Raw genomic sequence first — 21,910 nt, 5'->3', positions numbered from 1 at the left:
TTGTTTTGTTTGGTACTGGAACCAATTCTTCAATTTCTGGCCATGCCTGAAATGTTTGATTTTCCGAGAAATTAACTTCTGAGATTTTAATTTGTTCATGTTTTTACTTTCTGGTTGCTGATTTTTTAATCATGAGAATGTGGAGTACCTTTCATATTTCAGTTCTGCATGCCATATGTCTTTCTTTACGTAAATACATCTTAATTAATACTAATACTATATATGGAAAAAAAGATGTATGACGGACCAACACTTTCCATAAAAAGTAAATTAAAATGCTAAGGGTGAAATGAAAACGGCACTGTGCAACTAAGTGTAGAGCAGTACAGCACTGAATTGCAAACATTAGTTACAGAGATTGTACAGAGTAGCCACTACCAGTACTTGTCAATTCTGAAGCAAAGATTTAAAAAATTGGTTGGAAGGTGAGATGGTACATAAATCCACTTGAAAACCAACATTTCGATTATCATAATTCACGCCTGGGACATGATGTGTTGGAAACAACATAGCACATACATACTACAGCACTTCAGCAACTCTAGTACTAAAGTAGAGGGAAGCTCTATCGGAAGCTGCCAAATGGCAAGGAAGAGGACACCAATTAACATCATGTAGACACCAATTTTCCATGCAACTAATTGGCCCTAATGAGATTTTCGTAGCATGGGGCAGCTGGGAGAAAAACCTTGTGTTGTCCACCCTCCAGAGAGAAGAAACTCACACAGTATTCACAGTATCAGCAAGTGAACGCAATATACATCCTAAGCCTGCTTTCTCGGTGAGTTTTTCATGAATTTTGAGGCACTGGTCACAGGTTGGCCGATCCCCTGTTGACAAACCCCTGTATAGGTACCTGCAGTGTACCAATTTTTAGAGCAGATCAATGAACATATACCATTAGAGGCAGACTATCTTCAGACTGAATTTCAGTTACACATCATTTTTGAAGCAAAAATTAAAGCCAAAAGGATGAAATTAGGAAATACAGGTCCTGAATCTAGAGTGTTTCACTGATCACACACTGACAACATAATTCCATTGAAAAAGTGGAGCAACAATCATGCAAGAGAAGGCGAACAGAAATACACAAAATACCATATTGCCAATTATGGATAACTGGGCTACCATTTTCAATCAAAAATGAAAAAGAAATGGAGACAAGGGTGAAGTGGCAATGCTGATGACTTGATAAGAGTACCGATATCTATTATTGCCATCCTCGTTATTCATTCAAGCATGATAATGCAGTAAGCTCTCTAATTTAAAGAATAAAAGTGCACACAAGAAGTAGTGCTTTGCTAGCTCTTCAAATTTTAAGTACTCATCAAGTCTATGTGAAATGGCCACTTTGTTCAATTATAAAATGCACTATTGAGTGTTGAACATGATTTGCTAGAATCGTTTCCTTGCGTGCTTAACTATTGTACATAAGTAATATACATAAAAAAATATTGAAACCAAATTGAAACACTTAGCAGCTCAACCGTGAAAGTAACAGAATAGTTCACTACTACATTTACCAGTGCTTCAACAGAATTGGGAGTATTTTTTTAATGCTTTCATAATTTTTTCAAATAAGATGAATGGTGACACGGAAATTCACAAGTGTTGTTAAATTGGGACCGAGGTAGTAGCAATTAAGGAGCAAATCAAATATATAACAAAAAAATTTGAGCTGGAAATTGTCTGACAAAAGTTCATATGAGATAATGAAACAGCCAAGGAAGATTAGAACAGAATGCTATACTAAAATGCCACATTCTGAATTAATTTAAACTAGAAATTGATCATCACCAACATCCCAATTCCAAAAAAACACTAACCCAGCCCTGGCATTTCGCACACATCAATTCACTATACATCTTAAAAGAAATAATGGAAAAGGAGGAGAGGAGAGGAGGATGCGAGTCTCACTTCATCAGGATGTCGTAGTACTCGGGATCCAGCGAGTTGAACATGCCGTCGACGTCCCTGATCGCCATCATCGCGCGGTGCACCACGATCCAGTTCGCCGACTGCGCGCACGCACTCCGTCTCAACCAAATCAGAATCTCCCCCCGGAGAAGGGGGGACAAAAAGGAGATCACATCATACCTTGCATCGCTCGTCGCGGGTCTTGAGCGGCGACCCCTCGAGCGCCGTCTTGAGGGCCTCCACCGGCTTCGACCTGCCGCCGCGGAACGCACGGTCACCCAGCAATCAAGGGAGGGAGAGGGGGGAGGGGAGGGGACGAATCGAGATGCGAGAGGGCATACTGCTTGAGGAGGGTCTCGATCTTGCGGGACTTCTGCTCGATGCGGGAGATGATGGCCTCCAGGTTCTCGTCCGCGTGGAGGTAGGGCGGCGCCGCCGCCGACGAAGCCATCTCGCCGGCGACGAGGACGGCGATTGCGTCTGGGTGGAGTGGCCGGTGGAGGTGGAGCCGCCTTCTCAACTTCTCAAGCTGCTCGTGGTGGTAGCTTTGTGATGGGCCCTTGAGCCCGGCCCAGCTACCTGGATGGGCCTGGATGTTTTTGGGCCGTGGTTCATGGGAGGATTTGATGAATTTCACATAAAACCGTTTAAAATTTCGCCTCCATCTTTTCGCTTCTGTTTATATATAAGCCTAAATTTGAATTTTTAAACTTAAATTTAACGTTAATTTTAGGAATTTTTTATGGAGGGTTATTTTGCAGCCTTCGCTTTTAGATCGCTAAGAATACATATATAAAAGTTTTATTTATAAATTATTTTTTTTGCAAATATGACAACCATGTTTGGCCTTAAACTGCATTTCATTTTTTTTTAACTACGAATAGGTGCTACCTCTCCTATTAATAAAAATTACCTTCTAAGATGCAAACTGTTTTTCCTTAGAAGGTTCTTGTTTGTGCTGGTAAGGGCCTATTCGGTCTAGTGGAATTTCATAGGATTTCAACTGTTCATTTTGAAAATCCTGTGATTCCTGCGTTCCGGAGTAGCCGTAAGTGTGTCAGTTTCACTTTCACGTGATGAAACAGGGATAGAATGCAAGGTAGATTCAGACAAAATTCGTGCATTTCAGGCAAGTCCTAAGCACTGCATCATGATTCAAGAAACAGTCATTTTACAATTGGCGTAACAAGTTAACAGCCACACTAAAAGGTTGGGCCAGGCACAGCGCATTTGCAGTATCAGTCAACAGCTTTGCCAGTTTAGTGGCAAGGAATTACTACATAGTTCCAATCAAGAAACAAATGGGGACAAGAACTGGAATCTGTTCTATCCATTTCTGATTGTACAAAAATCCCTAGCCAGGACAATGACTGAGCACCAAACAAGACCTGCAAATGCATCTGTCGTACATCACATACTTACTGGTGGATGATTCGTGATGGAAATGCTGGAGAACAGTCTGTCTCTTGTTGTGCCATTATGTCAGCTTCACGAAAACCTCCCAAGCAGCGTGCACTTGTTACCAGTTGCAACTTACAACTCATCAACATTTGTTCTGAATATATAATCCTCACTCTCAAGCTCTTCATGGAACATATTAATGCTTGGAGCAGCAGGTAATGTAGGTTGGTAACAATTGGACTCCGATGACCTCTTGCCCTAGGGATTAAGGAAAAGAAGATTATAACACATCTATCCCACAAGGTGAGGTTTATCTAGAGTTGATCTGTAACCGAGGGATGCAGAACACTTCATTAATGGAACTGTAATATCGACAAGGAAAAGAATTTAACCGAACTGATGAGCCTGAGTGAAATCAAATGGATTGTAGACAAGTAAACCTTTTTAAGGGTATAGAAGAAGTAATGGAAGCCATCACCAAAGGTGCTCCACTCAACAGACCATGTAAACCCAGGTGCTTCAAAAAATCGACGACGGAAATGTGGCTGCCAGAAAAAGAAAAGGAATATCATTAGAAACATGAGATTAGAACAGAGAGATAGCCATAAAGTTAGGTTAATTAAAGCTCATGATTAGTTAAGCAATCCTCTGAAAACACTCTTGGGCTATTTTTAAACAGTCAAATATACATATTTTTAAAAAAATGGTATTTGGGCATTGCAAATTTTCTGCAGCATGCACAAATATCACACTGGAAGCCAGAAATGAAACACAGATCACAGGCATATGATGAATCAGAATCTCCATAACCTGTCCAAAGGTTATTGATACAAATATGCCTTCAGGCTTCAGAACCTTGTGGATACCTTCAAGCATTTTCATCACACTATCCACTGTTTCAGGATTGGGGTTCCACGGATCACCACTGTCCACAAACAAGACATCCTAGCAAAAGTATACACCATCAGATCACAACATTGATACGACAGCACAAGAGTCTTGGAGTGAGGTTAACAAACAGAATATATCTCATTAAGTTGTTCCAAAGGATGAATTCGCAAGAATATTAATTATTGGGTTGATCCCCTTTCTCTGCGTATATATTTTCCAAAATATCATGAAAGAAAAAATATATTCACTTCTAACTCCTAAGGTTTACTAATTAATTTGATTAGCTAGAATTGCAATTTACACAGACCAGATGAAGACTAATAGGTAATGTTCGCTCACAAACTTGATGCTTGACTCGTACGGTGAATATTATATTTTAACATTTAAGTTCAAATGTTCAATGCTTTAGTTTCCTCAATCAAATTTGTGACTACTCACTCTCCCCTAATGATGGTAAAATCAAAATCAGCAGCACGCATACCATTGTCCCTTTCTCAATCACGAGGTCGAAGCTCTCGCCCTCAAATGGCAGATCAAGCATGTCCGCTACGACGACATCCACACCTGCAAGAAGCGAGGGCCAACATTTTCACACCACCAAATGGCCGTGCCAATTAGCAAGGAACATGAACATCCAGGAAATGGATGGGGAAAATAAATTGCGCGTTTGCAGAGACCAAACCAGTGAAGAAACCCACCCTCGGCTCCCTGCTCCGCGAGGCGGTCACGCATCCGCTGGACGGCGACGGGCGAGAGGTCGACGCAGGTGATGCCGCCGGCGACGCCCTCCCGCAGCAGCTCCTCCCCGAGCCGCGAGTTGCCGCACCCGACCTCGAGAACCTGCCGCACCACAATCATTCGCGGCAAGAAGAATCATAAAAACTACATCCCAAATTCCATCTCAAGAACTCGCAGATCATAATTATTTTCAAGAACTGGTGGTGGGGGGACCGACCGAGATGGAGGGGGAGAGGAGCGGGGCGAGGAGGTGGCGGAAGTGGGAGAAGTCCTTGAACCACTCGTAGTGCTCCTCCTTCCCGAACCGCTCGTCCCTGCGCGCGTGCACCAGCCCATGAGCGAGCCCCCCATCACCCGCCGCCGGTCGGCCGGCGTCAGATTCTTGCTCCCTTTGCTTCAGCGGCATGGGGTTTGGGGAGCAGGAGAAGAAGGAACAGGGAACTGACCAGTACGTGGGGTCGAGGTAGGCAGAGGCCGTGCGCGGCGCGACGTCGTCGTCGGCCATCGCCGTCGGGGGTGGGTGGTGGTGGTGGCGCCGCCGCCGCCGCTGGATTGCTTGTGGAGGGCTGACGCTGGAGCGGACACGGCGGCGGCGGCGGCGTTGAACCCTACGACGGTTAGCGGTGGCCGTCCGATCGGAGATTGGACGGCCCAGATGAGTACTGGACGAACAGTGAGCAGAAAAGTACTTCCTCCGCCGAAGAAAACTTGTTTTTTTATTATTTCTCTGCCGTTTTATTTAGAAAATTCAAAAAAAACAGACATAAGTAAATCATTACTTATATTTTATTATATAATAATATTATTATTAATCATAAAAAAGTTTAAATAAGACGAAGAGTCAGTCATTATATAGAAAAATTAAAAAATATACTCATTTCGGATGGACAGTAGTAGTGTAAATTCTCACCGAAATTTGTAGTAAAAACCATTAGCGAGATTTTCTTTAAAGAAAAAATTGCTTAAGTAGACATTTTTAAATCTGAGTTGTTTCTACAAGCCTTCGTTTAAGTTGAGTTATCTCTACAAACCTTTGTTTTAATGGTTAGCTCGGAATTTTACTGCTAAACAAAGCAACGTTTGTCTCACCAACTTCACTTGGAGTTCGAAGTGTCGAAACGCTACTTACATAAATAAATTTCTGATCAAAATATTTAGTATGATTACAATGTAAAAAAGACAATAGAACAAGTGATAAAATGTAGGAAAAATTTCCATGGATAATTTTCTGATCAAGGTATTTAGAATTATCACAATGCAAAAACAAAAAAAGGGTGGTAAAATGTTAATAAAACATGATTACAATGTAGAAAGGACAAGAAAACAAATGATAAAATATAGAAAAAAAAAGAGGTTTCCATTGCCGGGATTTGAACCCGGGTCGTCTGGGTGAAAGCCAGATATCCTAACCGGACTAGACGACAATGGAGGATAGCTCATACGGTTTATTATATCTATACCAGGAGCCTGTGAAAATGAGACTGAGACCTACACTGCCACGTTGGAAATACTTCCTCCGTCCAAAATAATTATAATTTTTTACCCATCAGACACACGTACCAACAAAAAAAATTTTATATAATTCACTTTATCAATTTTCAATACAATACTATTATCTTCTACTCCATCCGATTTATTTAATTAATGTTGTTGATTTTTATATTTACGTTTAACCCTTTGTCTTATTTAAATTTTTTGTCTAAATATATAAAATTATAAATTATACGTAAATTTACTTTAGTAATAACATAACAAAATAATCAATTTTTGAATATACGAAGGATCGAATAAGTCAACCGTGTTGATTAAAAAAAGTAGTGAGTAATTTATATACTTTCAATATGTTTATTCACTATTTTTACAAACTTCCATGAACTTATTTGAGACAAACAAAAGGGTAAAAAATGATTTTATTTTGAAATGGAAACGGTACTATGCGTATGTAGAAAACCAATACTCCATCTATTTTTTATGTTTTAAATTTATCTTAAAACACAACTACTTCTAATATCTTCACATCTTAAACAATTATAACATTCCCTGTATAATTTTTTCACGTGTGCTTTCTCATCTTAACCAATTACAATTATTTATTATTCTATTTTTTAATTTCTCCAACAAAAAGAAAGACATAAGCATCTATATTTTGAGATAAGGGCGTAGCTTGGAAATATTGCTACGTGACAATTGGGCCTATAAATGCCTCTTTTCTTTGTTTAAAGAAACAGAACTCTAGCTTAAACTAGGGAATAAGACATTCCTGATGCTTCTAAGTTATAATTTGAACCAAGTGGATGGGAGCAAAGTGAACGACATGATTTAAAATCTTCTGCTTTCACCATCTATGTATCTCTGATGGATGGATGGTCCCCGCCTTGGTACGTGACTACGTCATATTATAGTCTCTTATATCTCCTATATTCTCTCCTATAGTCATAGTGGAAGTATCATGGATGATAATAATGACACAAACGTTTTGACTGGAGTTGTCAAAAATGAGTTGTTGGAGATGTTTGTCGAGGTAGTCGATTATGTGGTAGTTGTGATCGTTGTGGACATGATAGTTGATTAGTCATATATAGCCAAAGATGAAAAAAAATTAAGACAAATATGTAGTCAGAGGATGCTCTTGGATCATCTTACAATATTAGAGGACGCTATTGACGTCAGGTCACCAGTTTTTTTTTAAAACTTTATAGTTGAGTAGGAGGTCATCATAATCATAATAGTAATGCTAGGTTGATGCAATCTTTGTTTCATCGTAGATGACTTGGCCGTTAGTATCATCGATGCAGCATCTTAAGGAGATTTACAGAGAAATCATCACCCAAGAGCAGCGCAAATGGGAAATATGGCGACCAAGGACTAAACGTCGTTAGTCTATGCTCTGATACCATCAGAAAATATTGAATAAAGAAAAAACATATAATCTGTTGTGTATATTGTGCTGACCCTCATAAGGTATATATAATATACAGAAGATAAATACTTTATAGAATTATATCTTTATCTCTATATGATTATATCTTTATTTATAGAGTTTATAATCAACTCGGTTACCTCTAAACGTATATATTTATCTCTAATAACATATTTCACTCAAAATGACTATCTTAGATCTTCTAAGGCCGCGTTTGCCACCAGAGGTAAGTCTTACCCCTCTCGTTTTCCGCACGCACGTTTTCCGAGCTGCTAAACGGTGTATTTTTTGCAAAAAAATCTATAGGAAAGTTGTTTTAAAAAATCATATTAATATATTCTATATTTTTTAATAATTAATTAATCATGTACTAATCTATTACTACGTTTTTCGTGCTAGATAAGTTAACTTATGATACCACCCAACCGAACACGACCTAAGGGGTACCGAAACACTTGCTTTGTATATATATATATGGTCTATCTATTTCATATGACATGTCACTTTATATTTATTTTGAGTACAGTTAAATGTTACATTTGTTTCATGCTATAAGATATGTTTTGATCCTATCTAAATTTATATTTAAGCTAATAAATCTGACATATATAAAAAATATATATGGATCCATGGACGGATCTAAAAAGGATCACAACATCTTATGACAACAATCATATATTTATCTATATATATGAATCTAGATAGAGCAATATCTTGTAATTCGAAATGGAATGAATATAATTTAAGCTACGGCCTATACCTATATGGCTACTGCTTGGGTTCCATGTCTCGCCTCCGTCTCTTGATTACAAAGCAAAACACCACCACCGATACCATGGCCGCCGTGCCGGTCACGGACCCGAGCACCGCCAGCAGTATCGCCAGCCACGACGTGCTCTTCTTCCCGCCGCCGTCCCTGTGCAGCCTCTCCACGGTCAGCTCCCAGTCACGGACACCCACGATGATATCCCTGATCTCCGCGGCAAAGAAGCCGACGAGCGCCGTCTGGGTGGTGCGGTCGCCGGCGAGGCGTAGCGGCACGTCGAGGAGGGCCCTAGCCGGCCGTGGCTCGCCGGCGGCGGCCACGTGCACCGACAAGCGGTGCTCGACGGCGCGGTACTGGATCCACACGGTGGAGCCGCCGCTCGGCGCCGCCGTGCGGTTGGGCGTGACGGTGACGTTGAGGCCGACGTTTGGGGAGTCCCTGACGTAGGACATCACCGTGCCGACCTGGACGGCGACGAGGCTGTTGGTGGCGTTGCCGTCGCCGCCGCCGCCATCGGCGGCCGAGACGTTCTTCCCACGGAGGCCAGCCGGGTCGTTGAGGGTCGGGTACCTGTCGAGGAGGAGGACGAACGCGACGGCGACGGGATCCGGAGACGCCCCCGCGCCCACGGTGAAGCTCGTGTTGAAGGACGCCTCGCGGGCGGGCGCCCCGGCGCCGCCGCACCACACGTCGACCTCGTCGGAGAGGAGCAGGAACCCCTCGGAGGCGTTGAACTCGGAGAAGAACTGATCCTGCTCGAAGAGAAGCCGCGCCGACGTGAGCACGGACAGGTTGGTGCCGGCGAAGAGGCTGCCGTCGCGTGTCGTCGCCGCGTCGAAGGCCGGGTAGCTGTACGACACAACGTCGCCGCCACCGGCCGCCGCCGCCATAGCAGCACCGAGCAGAGCCAAGATGAGCACCAGCATGGCGCACGAGCTCGTCATCGCAGCCGCAATTAAGTGAATTAGTTCGCTAGCTAGTTAGAGAAGCGTTTTATAGCTAAGCTTAATTAATTATCACTAGCTTGGAATGGGTTGACCAAGTCGATAGTGCTGATGCATGATAGCATGAGTGGTCAAAGTCAACAGTCTCCAAAGCTGAAGTTTTGTCAATCTACGGACTTGTTTAGTTTGCAAAACATTTCTAAAAATATCACATCGAACTTTTGGACATACACAAAGTATTAAACGTAGTCTAATTACAAAACAAATTTCAGATTCCGCCTGGAAACCGTGAGACGAACCTTTTGAGTCTAATTAATCCGTCATTAGCACATGTTGGTTACTATAGCACTTATGGCTAATCATGTTCTAATTAGACTCAAAAGATTCGTCTCACGATTTTTTTATAACTGTATAATTAATTTTAATGTTTATGTATATTTAATGTTTTATTTAGGTGTCTAAAAATTCAATACTATGTGTTGGGAGAAATATTTTAGGAACTAAACAGTACCTAAGCGAAGGCAGAGAGACAAGTCAAAATTGATTAGTTTCTCCGATGATCGATGACGTTTTCAGACAAGATGGGAGAGTCAGCCATTGGAAATTTTTTTAGTTAGAATTAGTGGTGCTCAGCTCACGACGTGATTTGCTCCGCACATCGGTTTGAGTCATTAATTCGCTTTTCTGAGTGGTTTCATCACCGATTAACCATGGTGGATTAGTCGAAGATGCTATGTAAGAATAGCTTACTTAGGAGTTGGATATACCATCGTTGAATAAGGACTAAGCTACCACGCAAGTCTGCTGAGTGAACACTCGTGCGCGAATTTTGTGCGCGGGGTGAGAACATGTTTAACCCATAATCTCGATGTGATTTAATAAATAACGTTATTGACTTTTCCGTACAAACATCTTACGTAAGTGAGCGCTCTTGCGTAGGGTGAGAATACGTTTGAACATGACTTATAACTTTACATATTTACATTAAAAATTTTGAATAAGACAGTTGGTTGTAGATTAAAAAGCTAATACTGTTAAATAAAAAATTCAGAGTGAGTCCTTTGCACATCAGTTCAGCTTTTAGGTGAGACATCACACATCGTAGTTGTTTGGTTTTTTATGAAAATACAACTAATATATTTACAAATAAAAAATATTTTGTGAAAAATATTTATATACGTATTCTAAATCCAAGACAAAAAAACTATGATAAAAAAAATCTCAAAATCAAATTTAAAATTAAGGTTAAAAATATAAAATTTGGCTTATAAGCATAGCATAAGCGAGAAGACGGGAATCGTGGGATAACAAAAAGAACACCGACATTGTTTCATCTACTAACAAATAAAGACGCCAATATCGTTTAGATGAACCAATCATTAGCAGAAATGTTAATTGCAAAATTCAATTCCCAAATAATTACAGTTAGAACTAATTTTCTTCACTCTTGTTATTGTACCAAATCGTCCCAATTTGTATATGCCACCTGTTTTAGCCTTGAGCTGCCAAAGGACTATAGAAACACTAATGGAATGTTGTCATGGACTTCGGCCTAGCCGGAGTACAGGTTGGGTTGTGGGCCTTGTGGCTTATTATTAGGCCCAGTATGTTGGGGAAAATATTCTAAACTCTCGAGAGGATGTCACCTCGTCTAATGCATACTATTTAAAATTATTAAAAAAATTTAAAAAAAGTATAAAGATAGATTAATATAAGAGATATCACTACACAAAAATACAAGTTTAAATATGACTTCTACGATCCATACAAAAATAACAAATTGAACTCTAAATAGTATACGTATACTCACAGTCATATTTGTTATTTTTGTTATGGATTGTAAAAGACATATTTGAACCTGTAAATTTGTGTAGTGATCTATATTATATTAATCTATCTTCACAAATTTTTTCAATATTTTTAAAAAGTATTTAAATAATATGTAATAGATGAGGGGATCGAGGGTTTAAAATCCACTCCCAATACGTTGCATCATGTGGCCAGAGTCTCTGTCACTGTTGAGTTGCTCCCCTACTTCCATTCTCTCTTCAAATCATGTTAAGGTAGAATTTTAGTGGCATGAAATCTAGCATTTTCAAATACACTCAAATACATTTACTGATTTTTTATATTCCAGAATGAAAATAAAAAACGACTAATTCATCTTGACAATCTGAATAGCAGTAATTAAATCCTATATATCTCTAATATCATGAAACAGAAAAAAAAAACAAAAATCCTAAGTATATTTGGTCACTTGAGGATTTCTTGAGTTTATCGCCTCGCCTTCGCCACCGCTATGAATGGACTACGGCTGTTCGCCGCTGTTGCCGCCGGAGCTCCGGCAGTGCTCCAGCGAGCTGTGCCAGCCATCCCCGGAGATGCCATGCAGCATCAGGAGCTGCTGCGCCACCTCCCCCATGCTCGGGCGGCCGCCGGCGTCGCGCCGGATGCACCTCTCGATCAGCCTCACCATCATCGCCACGGCCTCGCGCGGGCAACTCCCCGCCGCCGCCATTGCCGGGTCCAAGAACCCCTCCATCCTCCTCGGCGCCCCGTCGTCGAGGTCTCCGGCGATCGCGTTCAGGCCCGCAAACGGGTCGCCGGCGCCGCCGGCCTCCAGCTCCTCGACATCCTTCCCGGTGACGAGCTCCAGGAGCACGACGCCGAGGGAGTACACGTCGGCCTTGGGCGAGACGATGCCGTGCTCCAGGTACTCCGGCGCCATGTACCCGCGGGTGCCCGCGATGTTGCTCGTCATCGTGAACGCCTCGCCGCCGCGCTCTCCGGCGTCCGTGCTGCCCCGGATGACCCTGGCGCCGCCGAAGTTCCGGATCTTGGCGCGGAGGCCGGCGGCGAGGAGGATGCTGTCGCTGCTGACGTCCATGTGCACGTACGGCGGCCGCGTGTACCCGTGCAGGTAACGGAGCCCCTCGGCGACGTCGAGGGAGACCTGCACGCGCTGCGCCCAGCTCAGCGGCGGCTCCGTGCCTGCGCCGCCGGCGAGGAGGCGGTCCCGGAGCGTGCCATGCTCGGCGTACTCGGAGACGAGGTACCACCGGCCACCGTGGTGGCAGAGGCCGATGAGCCTGACCAGGTTTAGGTGGTTGATCTTCCTCATGATGTCCACCTCGGCCGACACGTCCCGGTCGACGACCTCGACGGCGGCGGCGTCACCGTTGAACACCGCACGGTACACCGACCCGCCGACGCGGCGGTCCGGGCTGAAGCCGTCGGTCGCCGCCGTAAGCTCGGGGTAGGTGAACACCTTCAGGGAGGACTTGATGTCGGATAGGCAGGAGAACGCCTCGCTGATCGACACGGAGACCTCGCCGTCGGTGAACACCGGCGATGCCCTGCCCTTACCTTTACTGCCCTTCTTGGCCGCGGCGGCAGCGGCTCTGGCTCGCCGCCTCCTCGCCCTCAGAGCAAGAGAAGCCGCAATGGCGGCAACCACGGCGAGAACAGCCACCGCCACGCCAATGCCAGCGTAAAGTCCAGTGTGGTTCCTGCGCTTCTTAGTCGGAGCAGGCGCCACCGGAGGCGGAGGCGGCGGCGGCGGCGGCGACAGGAGCTGCGACACGTCGGGCTGGGACTTGACGGGGATGAGCAGAGTGGTGAAAGGGTATATGGTGTCACCCGTCATCTCGTTGGCCGCGGAGATGCTCCCGGCGTCGACGCCGAACCTCGCCGCGATGGTGGCCAGCTCGTCGAACTCGTCGACGAGGTAGGTCACCAGGTACCTCACGCCGGCGGCGGCCTGGGCGGCGCTCGGACACGCGCACCGGAGAGGCACGGTGACGGCCTGCCCGGCCAGGAGCGTCGTCGCCGGCTTGCCGCCGAGGCCCTGCTCCTGCACCGCCTGGCACGTGGACAGGCCCTGGAACGTGTTGTTCGCGATGACGAACAGCGTGTCGCCGGCGACCGCCACGTACGTCGCGTTCCTCTGGTAGTGTGACCGGGACGACGCCGCGGCCGTGCAGGAGCAGGTCACCGGGACGAGCACCTTGGCGCCTGGCGCGAGCGCCGCGGTGACCGAGGCTGCGGAGTTCGCGGCGGCGACGCTGGCGGCGTCGGCGCCGAGGAGCGCCGCGATGGCGGCGAGGTCTGAGTAGGCGGGCGTGGCGTGGAAGGTGAGGTAGGTCTGGCACGACGGCGCGCCGCCCCCGCTCCCGCCCCGGCTGCAGAAGTACCCCAGGAGGCCGGTGTCGTTGTGGCTGTTGCCGCAGTCCGCGACGGCAAAGCCGTACGGCTGCTGCGACCGCGCTCCCGGCGCCCCGGAAAGGAGGATGACGACGACGAACGCGGCTATGGCGGGTCGAGCCTGCGATTGCGCCATTGCTAGCTGCTGCTCTTCTTGGTTTTCCGCCTATAGAAGAAGCAAAAGCATGGTAGCTCTGCAATGGAATCGATCAAACTGAGAAGCTGAAATTTTTCTCCAAGGATTTAATGCAGCTTAATCGAATCAATGGAGTATTTGACTTGGAAACAGCAAGGAAGATTGCTAGTGTCAATGTTGGAAAGATTTGGTCACTGAAAATGTTGGAAAGATTGGTTAGAGCAGGTACATGAGAGAGAAGAGAGAAAATGAATCTACTACTAACCTGTAACCAGCTATATTATAATATGTATATGACATGTGTATATTGTGATATATGTTTTATAGGTAACTATTATATAAATTGGTTATAAGGTGGACATTATGCTCTTAAGCAATGGTGTTTAGTGTTTAATTACTAGTACTATGGGATTAGGTATAGCTTGTGCATAGCTGGAGTCAACAATGCAGGATTATTATAAGAAGTCAATAATTCAGTGCTGTACTTTTCAGCTGATCTCCCCTTAGGTGAAACTTGAGAAGATAATAAATAAAATTCCTATTTTATATAAAAAGAATAAACGAGTAGACCCAATTTTATTAGAAAACTAGGCACAAACCGTACAACTGCAAGGCTAATTAAAGAAAGACCGGTAAAAACCTATACAAACAGCGAAAACAAAAACCTATATTTTTGCTTCTGTCCGTGCTTAAGCCATTATTTAAAATTTTAATTTAATTTAGAGTTAATTTTAGTTTTTATTATAGTTTATTTTCAGCTTTTGTTTAAATCACTAAGAACACTTGTATAGAAATTTTATTTCATAAATTATTTTTTATTTGTAAATGTGTTGTTTAACTTTTTTTCAAAGAAAAACAAAATTATGAACCAAAAATTTACGGTAACACCACTACTAAGATCCAACACACGTCATGTTTGCTAGGCTCCGACTTCGTGCGAAGCTTACAAGAAGGATTTCACGTCTATGACCATGCTACAGGGGTGTGTTTGTTTCGAAAAAAACAAACAGTACTATATTTGTAAATATAAAATAAAAAGTATTTTGTAATATAAAATAATTTATATATAGAACTTTTATATACGTATTAGGGGTGGACAGAAAGCTCGTGGCTCATTAGCTCGCTCAACTCGTGACAAACTCGGCTCGGCTCGACTCGGCTCGTTTTATTTTTCTAATGAGCCGAGCTAGCATTTTAGCTTGTTAGAGATAACGAGCCAGCTCGAGCTGGCTCGTGAGCTGTTCGCGAGCCTAACAAGATAGACCAAAGATACAAGATTTATCGGCTTTGATTGATTTCATCCTAGAATTCATGTGTTTAATACTTCATAGGTTCACCATGTGATTTGTTGGTTTAAACTTTAATATTTAAATACAATTTCATATGATTTGCATGTTTGAAATGAAAATTTGCTTGTATAACATATTGAAAAATTGTTTAGGTTAACTTTTTATGCATGGCTTACGAGCCTAACGAGCCGGCTCGAGCTTTATAACGAGCCGAGCCGAGCTAGGTTTTTAGCCGAGCCAGCTCGTTATCTTAACGAGCTGGACCGAGCTGAGCCGAGCAGCTCGGCTCGTTATCTAGCCCTAATACGTATTATTAACGAAGACTGAAAAATACACTTTGATAAAAAATTCTTAAAATTAACTCTTTATTTAAGGTTATAAATTTAAATTTTAGCTTATAAGTATAAACAGAAATAAAAAGATAGAGGTGTACTTTTCAACGGGGTCATCTCTAAAAACAGTTGAATTTGTCAAATTTTAGCGAGCAATGGACATGAAGAGAAAAGTACAGGCGCTGGCTAAGACTGTGTCATGCTCTCTCATGAGATGACAGCGGGACGATTGTTTGGCTTTTTTAGCATATTTATAAATAAAAATATTTTTTAAAAACTTTTATATATGTATTTTTCATTGTAGTTTATTATTTTATTGTAGCTTATTTTTAAAAAAAGTAAATTGCAACAAAAACTTTAAATTTAAGACTAATAATTTAAATTTTGGCTTATAACCATAAATAAATAAAAAGAAGTGGAAATAAGAGGGCGTTGATCCGCACAAGCGTGTGAAAGCAGCATGAGCTTTCACATTTAGTTATCAAATCATGCCAAAACTCTTGGAATAAACGGAAACCTCTCCCATAAATGAAGGTTGACAAGACATGTCAATGTTATGAACGTGGACAACATCAAAGGTAAGGATATGTGCTTTCCAGCTTTGGCAGGAAATGGCTTGCTCTGGGGTCTTGCTGGTCAAAGTTAAATTCAAACAGTAACACCCTATTTTTTTATGTTTATAAACTAAAATTTAAATTATTAATCTTAAATTTAAAGTTGATTTTAGGGATTTTTGTCGAAATATATTTTCTAGCATTAACTTTTAGATCGCTAAAAATACATATATAAAATTTTTATTCATAAATTGTTTTTTTACAAATATACATTTAGCTTTTTCCATGAAGAAGCCAAACAATTGGAAGCCTGTCGACAATAATAAAGACATTAAACTTCAACTAAAATTCTTGATGCTCTAAAACACCACATGAAATATGGAAAGATGAGTGCAGCCATCAAGTCTAACACATAGAAAATTTATGGACGAGCGCTTGGACAATATTTTCATCCTGCTGTAAACCGGCAAGTTGACGTCACTTAAATAAACTAACGAGTCATACCCTATAAAATTACCAATAAGCATAGAGTCAGACATGTCAGTGTTAAGGTAATTTAAGATATTTTAACGTGGACAAAATCAAATTCCTAGACACGTCTGCTAGCCTGGGTGACTGTGCTAGTCAAAGTCAAAGTCAAACAACAGAAAGCAGCCACCTCGCGGCTCAGCGAACCTGGAGACGTATTTCACATTTACGTTTTCCTTCATCGAATACGTATAACAGTAGCTATAGTGCTTACGCCGCTTTCGCTAACCACCCCCAACGACTGGCCCCACCAGACAGAGACTAGAGAAAGTGAGAAACCCACGCGGCAAGGCGGCACAAGCAAAAACATCCCCGCCGCCGCCGACGCCGCCTCGCCGCCGGCAATGGCGTGGCTCGCGCGCTCCATAGCCAACACCCTCCTCGCCCCCGAGGACCCGGACGAGGGCGAAGACCCACGCACGTCCGCCTCCGGCTCCGCCTCCCCGCCTCGCGGCGTCCGCGAGGACCTCTCGGAGCTCACAGGCGCACTCGCGCACCGCTTCCAGGGCCTCGCCTCCTTCCTCGCGCCCGCGGATGCCGACGGCGGCGGCGCACCGGGACCGGCAGAGATCGCCGGCCGGTTCCGCGCGGGCCTCGCGCGGCTCCCCGGCCGCCAGGCCGTCGCGGATCTCGCGAAGATCGCGTCCTCGCTGCTGCCCCCCGAGGGCGGCGACGGGGATGCGGCGGAGGCGCCAGGGTTCACCGAGGAGGCGGTCGCCTTCGCGCGGGACGCCGCCATGCGGCCCGAGCTCTGGCTCGACTTCCCCCTCCTCCCCGACGACGCCGACTCCGACGGTTCGTGCTGCTCCTACCCTTCCTCCTCACCCTCCCCCCAAACCCTTCCCCTTGTTCCATTGATTCGAGATGTGCATTGCGGGAATCTGCAGATTTCGACATGACCGACGCGCAGCAGGACCACGCGCTCGCCGTCGAGAGCGTGGCGCCGGAGCTGGCTGACCTGCGGATCGAGCTTTGCCCGAGCCACATGAGCGAGGGATGCTTCTGGAAGATATACTTCGTGCTGCTCCATCCCAAGCTTACCAAGGACGACGCCGACCTCCTCTCCACTCCACAGGTAAAACCTCCTCCTCCCTCTCCTTTACCTGCATCGCACAAATTCGAATCTGGAAGGGGCCCTCTTCCTCGCTGGCAATCGATCCTGTCCGAACTCCATATCTCCGTGATGTGTAGCCGACTGCTGTGTTTGTTTGTGTGGAGAAACATAACTTCGAAGGAGACGAAGGTGAGAGCCATGGACGACAAGGAATTTCTGAAGCGGCGGCCTCCTATGCACCCATGGCGCAATGGTGGTGACGATGATGCCCTTCCGGCGACCTGCCTAGTCGACTTCTTGGTATACATTGCTGACCGCCGCAATGCGGACATGGCCACTTGCAGGCTCAGCTGCGACATGGAAGTGCAGGCCACCATCTGTGCGCACTGCCGCCGCTTGTCTCCCACGGCTGTGTATATTGCCCTGGCTTTGATCACACAGTTTTTTTCTTTGAGCCCAAGGTTGTGGCTATGCAGGGTGATCTTCTCCTCCTCCACGTAGCTCTACGCTCTTGTGATGCCAACTGCAAGGTCAGCGGGGATAACTACTTTGTCTACCAGGTTCAGGCTGGCCAGCCTTTGCTCCAGTTGCTCCTGCACCCTGGCCCTTGCTTGGATCCTGATAACCCCTATGCCTTGTTATTGGATGAACGCAATGTTCGAATCCTATTCGACCACCCTCACATTGCCCGTCCTGCCTTGTACGTCATCGCTGCACTCACTCATAGATTTATTCATGCTCATTAATCCTCATGCACCATCTCCTTCACTGCCTACCATGCTGCCTTGCTGCTGCTTGCCTCATGTCATTGTGTGCACCTTGATGACCTTGTGCCAGTGCCAGAGCTCTCTTGTGTCCTGGAACCACCTACCTTGTATCGTTGTCTACACTTGGATCCAGTGAGCTCGCTTGTGCTGGTGCTGGAGTTCTGAGGAGGCGGATCTTGCCACTCTCTGCCGTTGGGGTTCTACTGGTTACTGCATGAGAATAGACGAATGTCCAGGTTCCACTTTGGGGCCCCTGACCAATTCATCTGGATGGATAAGGCGGACTGTTGGGGTTGGGGTTATGCTTAGTGTTCTCAGTAGGTATTCATCCTCATATGAGACTGTGGCCAGATGACATGGAGAGTCACAATGTAGCTGCCGTATCCGTGGGAATTTTGCATCATTTTCAATGGGTTATAAAACGAGTGAGATTCAGTGAGGTAGTTTTGTCTTTCAGTTGAACCTATATAGTAGCTTTAAGAAGGTGGTCACTAGAAGTATTGTGTAATCTTGTCAAAAAATCGAGTCTGGGATTTTCTGGCAGTAGTGAAATATGATCGCATCCTCACAAACCATGATTCTCTAATCATAGAAGTATCATATAATGCACAAATACAGATAGAGCAATTTTACCATCCTTGAGAAGATACTAAGAGGTACTACTATTTTGTATGTAAAATTTGGTACCTCTTGGTGCCTTAGATACTGAAAAAAAGCTCATACAGATATGTTCTGACTTCATGGCTCTATGCCTAGGTGGAACTTCTCATCTGTCTTACTGTTGTTATGCTAATCAAATCTTACATTTCATTTAACTCCATCTTCCAACATTCTCTTCCTCTCTCTGATGGTTTGATCCTAGTTCTTCTATAAGTCATGAATTTTGTACAAATTACCGCTTTTGGATAATTTAACTTGCGGTCTACTACAAAGTTTTGTAATGGTTCTCTGGAAATCCCCGGTGCCTCTATGAGAATATAATGCTTTTGTATGAATCCTAAAGTCCAATTCTGATTCTTCAGTAAGTATCAAATATATGTTATATATTGATATCCCACTTAAATTTGCAATAGTAGTCAAAGTTCCAGCTTGGTTGTATGTGCATTTCTATAAGTTCAATTCCTTATAGTCAATTTCTCTGGTGCAATTCTTATTTCTATCCTTGTCTTGTTGAAGTTTTATAGAAACTAAATCTAACATAGGTAAATACTGAAGAGATTCTTATCAATAACTGCAAGTTACAGAAGTAGCTATCAACTGAATATTTTGAATCATTAAGTGTGGGCCGTAATGTTTTTTTATGGTGAAACTAATAGTATGGAAGTTATAGTTATGTAATCCATATTCCATATAATAGTTTAGGACATTGTTAGCCCTCGTAAGACATGGTTATTGGTTCGTGGGCTTTTCATTTGTTTGCCTCCCTTTTTTGTTTCTTGATGGTTTTGCTTTCTTACATATCAAGATAATCTATTGCTACTTTCCATCCTATTTCATTGTTTGCTATCCATCTTACTGCCTGATGCTGATGTACCCGACAGATTTTGGAAGCTAGAAAGATGTTGTCACACAATTTGCAACATGAGTCAAACCTAGACAGCAACGACGGCAGAGTGGCTGTTCCTTTCAGTAATATAGATGGTAATGTACCTTCTCCGGTAGCAGCTGTGGGCACATTAAAGAATGAAGATGACTCTGCAAGGGCCACGGCCTTTAGCAACGTGGACTATGGCACACCTCAACCTGTAATTCTGGAAACACAATCAAGTGACATGCTCAATGATGCTGGAGCTCTTCACGCAGATAATATCACCAGCAGTATACCTGTACAACTTGTGCCTGTATTAAAAGATTCCACTGAGTTCTCGCAATCTAGGATGGAAGAGAGCACCCATGATTTCACTGCACAAGATACAGTAGCAAATGAACAGCCTGGACAGTCATCTGAGATAACACTACAGGCCAGTCCTGAGGAGCGACGGAAAGAGCCATCGACTAACCTCAGTGAGCAATCAAGAGTTGTCGTTCAGAAGACGAATGATGATGACAATATTGATGATGGGGATGAATGGTTGGAAGAGGAGACTGGTGGTGGTGCTGGCAACACAACGATTCCAATGGCAGATGATGAAGATGTATCATTTAGTGATCTGGAAGAAGATGATGCTTGATGCCTACATCATGGCACCATCAGCAGGTTTGATGCTCTGCTTCCTTCATGTGATATTCTGTTTGCAATACACGGTAAGATACTCTGCTTACTGATGGGCTTCTGTGATCGGCTGCTTCTGTTGCAAAATTTAGGTCTCCCCTCTCATCTCTGCATGAAGTGAATGCAGCTTCCTATCCAGGATCCCATTCCCATTTTTGAAGTTTAAAATGTGTTTGGTTCGTGGACGAGGTGGGATAGATTGGATCTATCCCTAAATTGCAGGATGGGTTGATCTTATTTTTCTGTTTGGTTAGAGAGATGTGTTAAACCTGTTTTTTGTTTGGTTTAAGGGATTAGATGAAATAGAGTGAACTTGTCACATGTTTAATTCCAAGGATAGATGTGGAATGACTAGATGTGATTATCTTTCCACAATGAGTTGGTGAGGTTACCTCGTATATCCAAAATAAAATATTAGATACTAGGATTAATATATGAATAACCTAAAGTAATTAGATATATCTATGCAAGTAATATATTTTAAATAAATTTAATAAATGAAATGGACATTTCACCATTAACTATAGCTACAACTAATACATGGAATTGAATATGTCATTTCACACATAATTAAAGACATAAATGACAAGGCCACATTTAAACTAAAATGAAGTTAACATATTTTGCAATTCAAAGTATCACATAATAGTAGTCAGTTTCTAATCTTCCACTTAGCATATCCTAGAGTCTTACGCATAGCATCAAATTAATGGTTGACACATAAACCCAAATACCCAAATAAGGGAGTACAACTAGTTTATAATAGCAAAATAACCAATATTTACATGAAGATAATATATCCTACATAGCACCGAAAAACTTCTCATTGATGCACATAACAACTTAATCAAGTTTGTTGGCAAATGAAAGAACATTGAAAGCTCTAACAATATAAGGATTGACATCTAAATAATGATAGTAGAAAGATATGTGATGTTTAAAACCTAAAAGGCTATTCAAGTTGTCACATAAATCACTAGACTGTTCATTCTTAATTGTGTTAGACTTTATTATTGCATTTGCTAGGTTGTCATTAGCTTTGTCAAATGTACCAACTAAACCCCCATCATCATGTTCATTTGTTATTTGTTTCTTTGGCTTGCCGGTAGAAGATTTTTTATCATGGTCTGTTGTAGTAGGATAATCATTCAATTTATTTTTTGTACCCTCAACATCTTTATTGCCAAGAACTGAGTTTGAGTCCTTTGCAAAATTTACTGTAGTTATAATGCTGCTAAATATGGTAAGCATTTTACGA

At 43.3% G+C, this 21,910-nt stretch overlaps 5 protein-coding genes and 1 non-coding gene across 7 annotated transcripts; 1 reads left to right on the top strand and 5 right to left on the bottom strand.

Moving 5' to 3' along the window:
• Positions 1 to 394: 394 nt before the first annotated feature.
• On the bottom strand, positions 395 to 2,424 carry LOC102704560 (actin-related protein 2/3 complex subunit 5A). Its single transcript, XM_006662917.3, has 4 exons — positions 2,259 to 2,424; positions 2,098 to 2,170; positions 1,918 to 2,018; positions 395 to 856 (listed from the first exon to the last, which is right to left on the bottom strand). Exons 1-4 carry the CDS (start codon positions 2,366 to 2,368, stop codon positions 721 to 723), a joined length of 420 nt encoding a protein of 139 aa, XP_006662980.1. The 5' UTR covers positions 2,369 to 2,424; the 3' UTR covers positions 395 to 720.
• Positions 2,425 to 3,038: 614 nt separating this feature from the next.
• LOC102704840 (EEF1A lysine methyltransferase 4) lies at positions 3,039 to 5,606 on the bottom strand. The gene is made up of 7 exons (XM_006662918.2): positions 5,394 to 5,606; positions 5,165 to 5,261; positions 4,908 to 5,049; positions 4,691 to 4,773; positions 4,129 to 4,263; positions 3,759 to 3,863; positions 3,039 to 3,576 (listed from the first exon to the last, which is right to left on the bottom strand). The coding sequence occupies exons 1-7, from the start codon at positions 5,450 to 5,452 to the stop codon at positions 3,451 to 3,453; spliced, it is 747 nt and encodes a 248-aa protein (XP_006662981.1). The 5' UTR covers positions 5,453 to 5,606; the 3' UTR covers positions 3,039 to 3,450.
• A 696-nt stretch (positions 5,607 to 6,302) lies between these two features.
• Positions 6,303 to 6,376, bottom strand: TRNAE-UUC. Its single transcript has one exon. It is a non-coding gene; the product is annotated as a tRNA-Glu (tRNA).
• Positions 6,377 to 8,586: 2,210 nt separating this feature from the next.
• Positions 8,587 to 9,577, bottom strand: LOC102719628. The gene has a single exon (XM_006663465.2). It carries the CDS (start codon positions 9,575 to 9,577, stop codon positions 8,636 to 8,638), a length of 942 nt encoding a protein of 313 aa, XP_006663528.1. The 3' UTR covers positions 8,587 to 8,635.
• Positions 9,578 to 11,687: 2,110 nt separating this feature from the next.
• LOC102719338 (lysM domain receptor-like kinase 4) lies at positions 11,688 to 13,916 on the bottom strand. Its single transcript, XM_006663464.3, has one exon. The coding sequence runs from the start codon at positions 13,914 to 13,916 to the stop codon at positions 11,886 to 11,888; it is 2,031 nt and encodes a 676-aa protein (XP_006663527.2). The 3' UTR covers positions 11,688 to 11,885.
• Positions 13,917 to 16,898: 2,982 nt separating this feature from the next.
• On the top strand, positions 16,899 to 21,112 carry LOC102705108. 2 transcript variants are annotated; one of them, XM_015842374.2, is made up of 4 exons: positions 16,899 to 17,414; positions 17,507 to 17,694; positions 19,982 to 20,637; positions 20,745 to 21,112. In XM_015842374.2, exons 1-3 carry the CDS (start codon positions 16,964 to 16,966, stop codon positions 20,609 to 20,611), a joined length of 1,269 nt encoding a protein of 422 aa, XP_015697860.2. In that variant the 5' UTR covers positions 16,899 to 16,963; the 3' UTR covers positions 20,612 to 20,637; positions 20,745 to 21,112. The 2 variants fall into 2 exon arrangements, with proteins under 2 accessions (XP_015697860.2, XP_006662982.2); XM_006662919.3 differs by having other exon boundaries at positions 19,982 to 21,112.
• Positions 21,113 to 21,910: the final 798 nt, after the last annotated feature.

Source organism: Oryza brachyantha, chromosome 11 (genome assembly GCF_000231095.2).
Source record: "Oryza brachyantha chromosome 11, ObraRS2, whole genome shotgun sequence".
In the NCBI taxonomy this organism is placed as follows: Eukaryota; Viridiplantae; Streptophyta; class Magnoliopsida; order Poales; family Poaceae; genus Oryza; species Oryza brachyantha.
This window is presented reverse-complemented; position numbering and strand designations above follow the sequence as displayed.